The following is an 8,381-nucleotide window of genomic DNA, read 5'->3' on the forward strand; positions in this document are numbered from 1 at the left end:
CGGGGCTCGGCCCCAATCCACAACGCGGACCCTTAAGCCTCGTTTTACAGATGGGGAAACTGAGGCACGGCGCGGGGACGGCATCCCTCTGCCGGCCGAGCCCGTAGCGCCGCCGCCCCCGAGCGGCAGCCGCCGAAGGTTTCCCCCGCTCTGCCGCCCCGCCGGGGCCGCCCCCCCGGCTCTCCGCCCCCGCCGCCTCCCGGGCCGGCAGCGGAGCGGAGCGGGGCGGGGGGCTCCCCGCGGCGGGGGGCTGCCGGCCGCGCTCCCCCGGGGGCTGGGCGGGCGGGCGGGCCGGCGGGGGCCTTTCCCCTTCTGTAGCCGCTTGTGCCCTCCTTTCCTCGGGGCGAGGCAGGGCGAGAGGAGTCGAGGAGCCGAGCAGCGCCGCGCCCCCCCCCCCCCCCAACCCCGCCGCCGGGCTCCGGGCTGCCGGCCCCGCAGCGCTCCGCGATGGACCCCTGCTCCTCACTCTTCAGCTACGTGTGAGTACCGCAGACCTCCCTCCGCCTGCCCCCAGCCCTCCCTCCTTTCCTCCCCGCAGCCCCCCGGCTCACACACCTCTCTCCCGCTTTCTGTCCACCCCCTCTTCCAGGTTCATGCACTTGTTCGTCCTCTGCCTGCAAGCCCAGGTAAGCGCCCGCTCCGCCGCCGGCTTTGTTCGCCCCTCGGGGCCGGGGGTCGCGGAGGGGGGGGGGTCGGATTAAAGCCCCGCAGACGACGCGAGCCCCGCTGGAAAGAGCCGGGAGCGGGTGGCTGCACGCCGGGTGCGGGATGGGGTGCGGGGAACGGAGGGCCCCCCCGCCCACCCGCGAACCGGGGGTTCGGTCCTCCCGTTCTTCTTTAAATCGCACTGTGGATCGCCCCTTCCTCTTGTCTGGAGTTGTTTTTTCATCCGAAAAACGAAGTAGAATTAAGAAAAAGGGGTCGGGATGGAGGAAGAAAAGGGGGAAAAAGAAAAAAATAAAAGAGGAGGAAAAGAAAAAAGGGAAGGAGGGAAAGAAAGAACGGAGGGGGGAAAAAAAATCAATTTCCTTACTAAAAAGCGCAGATTTCGCTCCAGCTGAACATTGCTGCTGCTGGTTGGCATCGCCGGGGCCAGGAGTGTCAGCGGGAGATGGGGCTGTGGCTGTGTGCAAAATGGGGAGAAACCCCCTCCCCCGGGGCCACAGGTGCAGAAGCGTTTTGAAAACGCTCCTTAAGCCGCTTTTTATTATTATTATTATTTCATTGGAAGCTCAGGAGAAAAAAAAAAAAATGGAGTTTCCATCCCCAAAGCAGAGGAGTGTGCGGTTGTATAAAACATAGCTGTAATATTTTGGAGGACGAGACGGAGCGGCACGGCTAATGACCTCTCCTCCACATGGTACCCTCATCAGGGCCGGGAGAGTCCGTGCATTATCCACAGCCGGCTGCAGGAAAGGCGCGGAGGCAGAGGGGTGGCACTGCCGAGGGGAGATGTCGATGTATGGGCGGCTGCGGGAGAGAGGCGGCTCCGGCTTTTATTGGGGTCTGCTGGTGGTGGGGAATCTTCCCGTTTGACGTGGGGGTGGCGGGGGGGTCCCGGCCTGCTGGTGTTGAAAGGAGCGACCCGCTAACATTTGCTCGGAATACGTCTTTATAAATGTCAGTGAGCAGTGAAATTTTCCGGACTTAAAAGAGGGGTTGGAGACGAAGGGGGAAAGGAGTCCTGTGCTGGGGATGGGGGAGCGGGTCGGGCTGATCCTAGAATTGCTTATGGTGAGGGAGCAGCGGGTCTGGAGGGGTTGGGTCGGCTGCTGCTATGGGGGCCAGGGGTTGGAGCTGGGATGGGGACGGCACCAGGAACGGGGTGATGGTGAGGGCTGGGTACGGAGCTCTTTGGGGTTTGTGCTATAGGTGAAGGGAGTGGTGTCCTGACGGCTCATAGCTCTGCCTCGTCTTCGGGTTTGGGGCATGAAGAGTGGGGTTTTTAGGGGCAAAGGGGGTCCTGGCAGCTGCCTACCCCATCTTGGGTACCTCTGTGCCAGCTGGGACCCACCGAGTCCTGGCAGACCTCAGGGGTCACCGAGCCCCGTCATATCCCCACGACTCACACACCCGTTTGGGGGATCCTGGTCCCAAAGGGCTCAGCTCCCCCCATCCCACTGACTCTGCTCCTCCTCTGCAGGCGCCGGCGATCCTTGCTCAGCCCGTTCGCCCCCCTGAGGAGTAGAGATTATAATGGTGTGTCGTATATTTTTTAATTTCCTAAAGGTAACTGTTCAGTCCCCACCTAATTTTACACAGCATGTGAGGGAGCAGAGCCTGGTGACAGATCAGCTCAGCCGGCGGCTCGTGCGCACCTACCAGCTGTACAGCCGGACCAGTGGGAAGCACGTGCAGATCTTGGACAACAAGAAAATCAATGCGATGGCTGAGGACGGGGACGTGCACGGTAAGGAAGGACGTGGTTGAGGGGGTGGGCTGGGAAGTGTCCACAGCGCTGTGTGCCGATTGATGATTTCCGTCCTGTTGGTTGGCCAGAAATCATTAGGATCGCTTGGCGTGTGCGGGGGTTTGTGAAGGGAGAACAGCAGGGTGAGCGCTCAGTGGGTTTGGGTGCTTGGGGGGTGGGCGCTGCTCGCTGCTGCTGCGCACCTGACTTGCAAGGCTTGGTTTGGCACAGGCAGCGCTGACAGTCTCTGATTCTTCCTTTGGAGGAGAAACAGAGGGTAAAGTTGGAAAAGACGCGAGGGGGTTGAAACTGTAGGTGAAGTGCTGCTCTGGAGTCCTGCCCTGAGTTAGAGCCATCCAAAGCGGTGCTTCCCCCACATACTCCCCTTCCTGGTGCTTCCCCTTCCCCAGCTAGGAGTGTGGACTCAGCGAGGTGTTGGCTGCGGGCGAGGAGGACACAAAGCTGGGGGGGGCTGTGCAGCTGTGCACAGCTCTCCTGCTGCTGTGCCACACTTGGCGCCCCATGTCCCCCCAGCCCGTGGTTCCGTGGGGAGGAGAGCGGTGCCACGCTGCAGCCACCCGAAGCCAGGACACCTCGGCCACGCGTGCTGGTGTCACATGGGGACAGTGGCGTCAGCCCCATCCATGCTCAGTGGGGCACCGTGCCCCATTCCCTTGTGGACAGGAGGTGCCCGTGCTGGCGTGTGCCGTACGGAGCCATCCCAACTGTCGTTCTTTGACGTTAGCCGCAATTTCCCTTTCTTGTTGAGGGAGATTAGTAGGAGCACTTTGCTTCCTTCCCCGGTTGGTTTGGTGTTTGGTTTTTATTCCCATTTTTGCTTTGGCTGCCGATGTCGCACCAAACTTCAGCTGTGTGTGGAATCCCGTACGCAGTGTTAGTCGGGAGCCGCTCCTGGATGCAAGGAGCGTCAGCCAGCTTCCCAAGCAAAAGGGCCAAGCAAACCCCAAAGCCTCCTCTGGCTTTAGCCCTGTAACGCCTCCGTTTTCAAGGCAGCTCCGCACCTCCAGGAGCGGCCAGGTTTAAATAAGGCCAAAAGGAGGGGACGCGCGGCGGCGGCTCGAAAAACTCTATTAAAACGTAATAAAAGAGGTGAAGCATCTGAGGAGCGGGGCAGGAAAACGAGGGCTGATCTAAAGCAGAAAGAGAACAAGCAGTTTTTCAGATGTAAAGTTTTAGGAGTTGCAAGTCTGTAAATGTTAAAATAGAGGTTCGGGATTGTTCTATATGAATCTCCAGGGAGGCCCCCATGTCTGGAAGAGCTATTAAATCGCTTCTTACTTTCACCTTTTTTAACATTTCCTGAATACTTTCTCCTCTTCGCAGTCCAGTTGGGGGATCAAGTGTGTCTCGCTGCATTTTTTCAGCGTTTACGTAGCCGCTTTCCCTTCAAAGTTTGAGCACGAAACATAACTTTTCTGGGATAAATCTGTCACTTCAGCGAAAGAACAGAGTTGAAAATGTTAAGCTCCCCCCGTCCCTTAAATAGGGAGAAAAAAATGACTCCCCAAAACCTTTGTCAGAAGAAAATACCCTTCGTTAGAAAGGGCCCTTCCTTCTGCAGTGTGTGGTTGTTTTTTTTTTTTTTTCCCCCATCTGATTTTTGGGGCAGGCATGCAGAAGGAACTGATTTATTTTTGTGGGTGACCCCTTTTCCCATGCTGACGTTTTTACAGCTGACTTCACATGGAGCCCGGCGCTGTCGGTTATCTGTCTTAATTGTCAATATCTGATGGACTCCTTCTCGGCCCTGGCAGCACTGCTGGCTTCTCCCTTCCTCTCCTGCGGTGCTGTTGATCTGCTCACCCCCCTGCGGTCCCTTTGCTCGGGGTTGTCCCCATCCTGCAGGCTGATGGCTGTGACTCCAGGGCTGGAGGGGAGCGCCGCGCATCCGTGCCTGCCTTCCTCCTCCCTCCCTCCCTGCTCTTCCTATCTCTGGGAGAGAGCAGGGAAAAATCAATTCTCCTTAAAGCTTTGACTGCCTCCTGGATCAATCCTTCCCCATATGGGTGATTGGGGGTCCCTGGCTTGGCGGTCTAGGGACGCTGAGCCCCTACAAAGGGCTGGTGTGAGGTGAGGGCAGCCAAGTTTCCTGGCTCTGAGCTGGGCTGAGGGTGTGGGATGGTGCATGGGGTGCTGGAGGTGAAGAGCTGTGGGGGGGCAGTGGGAGAAGTCCCCACGCTTGGTGCAGGATCAAGACTTTGTGGAGACAGGCGGTGATTTACCTGTGATCCTGAAGTACTGCTCAGGCTGGGTTTAGTGAGCGCATGGCCTGGGTCTGCCATCCAGCAGCATCACTGCAAAGCCACTGCAGGGCTGGGGGCTACTGGTGAAAATGAACTGCATCGTGGTCCTGAGGAACTGAGCATCCCATCTGCAGAGCTGGGAGAACGGTGCACCCTGTGGGGCAGAGGCTGTGTTCTCTGAGTGCCCCTGAAGTTGGGGGGGGCAGCAGTGAGGGCTGGTTTGTGGCAGGACGTGGTGGTGAGGTGGGACAGCCCTGGGGGGCTTTTTGTGGGGAAGCCTTTGGCACGTGGCACAGCATGGCTCTGCTGCTGCAGTTGGGTTTGGGGTTTGCCCCAGGAGGAGAGCTGCTGGGGGGCTGCAGGGCGGGGAGGAGGATGCTCTGTTCCCAGGGTGGCCGCGCAGGAGGGAAGGTGACAGGTCTATTTATAGGCGGCCCATCGACCTGTGATTTGCATAGCTCCTTAGGAAGTCAATCGATGCCTCCATTTAAAAAACTGAGACCAAATCAATATGCCCTCTCGACTTGTGCAAAGGTGAAAGGCATTAAAAGGATGGCCGTACCCTTCACGCCTCCCCTGCCAGCTGCAAAGTCACTGCTCCTCCTGCAGCCCCAGCTCGGTGCAGTGTCCCCACGGGCTGAGGACAGCTGGCAGAGCACTGTGCAGGGCAGCTGCCCTGTCCCCTGAGATCCCTTTTTCCTCCTGGGATGCCCCCGTGGCACCTGAGCCACGTGGATCTGGGCAAGGCAGAGCTGCTCCAAGTGACAAAGTGAGGTGACCAAGGCCTGCCATGCAGGGATGCAGTGACAGGGAGGAGGCTGGCATTGCCAGGTTCTCCACCCCCGTGACCTCCCCGTCTCTCCTCCTGCTGCTCTCTCCAGCCAAGCTCATCGTCGAGACCGACACCTTTGGGAGCCGCGTGCGCATCAAGGGGGCGGCCACGGGGTTCTACATCTGCATGAACAAGAAGGGGAAGCTGATCGGCAAGGTAGGGCGGGGGCTGGCACCCATCCCTGGGTTAGGAGGTGGGGTGGGGAGCACAGGGCTCTGTAGACAAGGAACCCGCAGCCCGGCAGCAAGGGAAGGGGAGGGTGGGTGCGGTGTCCTTGTATCTCCCCGAACAAATAGGCGGATTGCCGGGCTATTCTCCCCGATTACATGGTACAAGGGCTGGGAATGTTAAGATGCTCCGTGGGGCAGGCCCTGAGCACACTGGTTAGTCACGCTCCCTCTGAGCCTCCGTGCTCCTACCCCAGGGTGGATGAGCAAAATCCTGGCAGGGCAATGAATTTTCAGGAGGGTTTATCCATTTCTTGGGGCTGGCTGATGTAAACCTGCTCGGGAACCATGACAGATTGGGTCCTCTCCCTGGTCCCTGTGCCTTGTCTGAGGTGCAGGAGCTCAGCCTCCAGCTATTCCATTGATCCCTGCAGCTGGTATCTGTGAGTGTTACAGAATGGTTGGGTTGGAAGGGACCCTGAAGACAGTAGGATCACAGAATGTTTGAGTTGGAAGGGACCTTTAAACCCACTCAGTTCCACCCACTGCTGTGGGCTGGATGCCCCTACCAGATCAGGGCCTCATCCAACCTGACCTTGAGCATCTCCAGGGATGGGGCACCGGCCAAAATCTGGGCAGCAACCGAACCCTCATCCTTCACATCATTCCACCGTCCTCACGGACCACGTCTTGTCCCTTCCTGTGCTCACTGCCCAAAGGGTGGGTGGGTGGCTCACTCCCTGCTAGAAGTCAAGCGGTGAGAAGCGCTCCCGTCGCTCATCCCCATCCCTCTATCCCCGTCTGCAGAGTAACGGCAAAGGCAAGGACTGCGTCTTCACCGAGATCGTGCTGGAGAACAACTACACGGCGCTGCAGAACGCCAAGTACGAGGGCTGGTACATGGCCTTCACCCGCAAGGGCCGCCCGCGCAAGGGCTCCAAGACCCGGCAGCACCAACGCGAGGTGCACTTCATGAAGCGGCTCCCCAAGGGCCACCAGACCACCGAGCCCCACCGGCGCTTCGAGTTCCTCAACTACCCCTTCAACCGCAGGAGCAAAAGGACTCGAAACTCCAGCGCCAGGGTGCGCCCGTGACGCGTGCCCTCGTGGACTGGCATAGGGACTGTGATAGGGTTCTTAAAGGAAAAGAAAGAAAGCAACAGCGGGGGATGGGGGGAGGATAAAAGAACTACGCTACTAGTTGTTGATGATTTGGGGGTGGCTCTGTTTTTACAAAAAAAAAAAAGATAAAAAAAAAGAAGAAAGAGGCTCTATTTTTGTACTCCAACTTTACAAGAGATGAGATGTTCAAAGACTGCTGAAGGGGGGAAGAGCCCTTCGCTTAGAAATGTTTTAGTGTTTGGGGTCGTGTTTTGGTTTGTACTTTTTTATTTTTTTCTTTTTGGTAGCTCTAGGGGGGAAAATCCTCACTTAAAACAAACAAGAAAAAAAAAGAAGAGATGGGAATCCAACCCAACCGAACTGAACGGATGCTCACCTGAATGGATGCTCAGCGGAGAGGTTGGATAAGGATGGAGGGAAAGGATGTGCCTCGAGGTGACGGAGGATTCACGTCGTCGACTAGGGCCAACTGCCCTTGAGTGCCTCGCAGGGAGTCCTGGACCAGTTTGGCACCGCTCACCCATCAGAGCATCTGTGGATAATTTTTTATTTTTCATTTTTTTTAACTACTACGGTGAGGCAGCGGGTGATGGCTGATAGCTGTTTTTGTGGTGGTTTTTTTTTTTCCTCCATCTTCAAAATGTGAGCTTTTCACCAAAAATTGACTTTTTTAAAAAAAATCAGGTGGATTTTTTCATTTGTCAAATTAAAGAAGCTGACAAATCACTGCAGAGCCCCTTTGGGCTGTTTTGTGGTAGTATTCGGTTTGGTGCTTGACTCTTCCATCCTCAGCTGTCTCTTCCAGGTTTGCTCTCTCATCTTTGCCCGAGGAAAAGAGAGGGTTTCCGTAACAGCTTCTGTTGATGGAGGCCCAGATTTTTATTTAGGCCAAAAAAGGATCCAGGGGAAGATGAAATCCTTTGAGTGAGCAAACCCAGCCCCACTCCGCTCATGCTGCCCTGGGACTGCCTCTCTCCAAAGGGTTAAAGCAATTATTCTTAATGGGGAGGGCAAACAAAGACACTGGATAGAAGCCAGGACCAGGGGTGAATTTTCATCCAATTTTTTTTATTTTTATTTTTTTCCTGTTTCCTTGAGGATTTTTTTTTTTTCAGTTGTGTACAAAATTTAATGTGAAATGATTTGAAATATTTATTTAATATGTGCATTAAAAATTTGTATTAGCCTACCTGAGCCTGCCTGCTTTCCTGGGAGGGCCTGGAGAAGCAGGATGGAAGGGGGGTGGGGAGGATGGAGAGATGCAGGACAGGCTGAGGCTGCCGCATGGTGCCAGCCCTTCCCAAAGGAGCAGAGATGGGAGAGTGCCTGAACTTCTGGATCCAGGTGTGTTTTATGGAAATCATTTTCCTTGAGGAATTCCCAGGTTTAATGGGGAGATGGCACCTCTCTGCCCTATGGAGGTGCGTACGTTTGTTCCTCGGGGGTGCAGTAAAATGGAATCTTGGCACGGGATGAGGCTTTCATGGAGTCATATCAGAATCGCACAATGGTTGTGTTGGAATGGACCTTAAAGCCCACCCAGTTCCCCCCTCCTGCTGTGGGCTGGGTGCCACAGGTCAGGGCCC

The 8,381-nt window shown here is 56.4% G+C and overlaps 1 protein-coding gene across 3 annotated transcripts; it reads left to right on the forward strand.

Moving 5' to 3' along the window:
• Positions 1-400: 400 nt before the first annotated feature.
• FGF8 (fibroblast growth factor 8) lies at positions 401-7,134 on the forward strand. 3 transcript variants are annotated; one of them, XM_048944834.1, is made up of 6 exons: positions 401-479; positions 590-626; positions 2,230-2,410; positions 5,556-5,662; positions 6,481-6,756; positions 7,083-7,134. In XM_048944834.1, exons 1-6 carry the CDS (start codon positions 448-450, stop codon positions 7,086-7,088), a joined length of 639 nt encoding a protein of 212 aa, XP_048800791.1. In that variant the 5' UTR covers positions 401-447; the 3' UTR covers positions 7,089-7,134. The 3 variants fall into 3 exon arrangements, with proteins under 3 accessions (XP_048800791.1, XP_048800789.1, XP_048800792.1); XM_048944832.1 differs by having other exon boundaries at positions 6,481-7,134; XM_048944835.1 differs by having other exon boundaries at positions 2,263-2,410; positions 6,481-7,134.
• The last annotated feature ends 1,247 nt before the right edge of the window (positions 7,135-8,381 follow it).

Source organism: Lagopus muta, chromosome 5, assembly GCF_023343835.1.
Source record: "Lagopus muta isolate bLagMut1 chromosome 5, bLagMut1 primary, whole genome shotgun sequence".
NCBI classification, from domain to species: Eukaryota; Metazoa; Chordata; class Aves; order Galliformes; family Phasianidae; genus Lagopus; species Lagopus muta.

Excerpts from the sequence above, each read along its gene's own strand:
- FGF8 (XM_048944832.1), top strand. The coding sequence starts at position 448 with ATGGACCCCTGCTCCTCACTCTTCAGCTACGT. Across the intron at positions 627-2,229 it reads TCCTCTGCCTGCAAGCCCAG|GTAACTGTTCAGTCCCCACC; the intron begins GTAAGCGCCCGC and ends AATTTCCTAAAG. Across the intron at positions 5,663-6,480 it reads AGGGGAAGCTGATCGGCAAG|AGTAACGGCAAAGGCAAGGA; the intron begins GTAGGGCGGGGG and ends CCCCGTCTGCAG.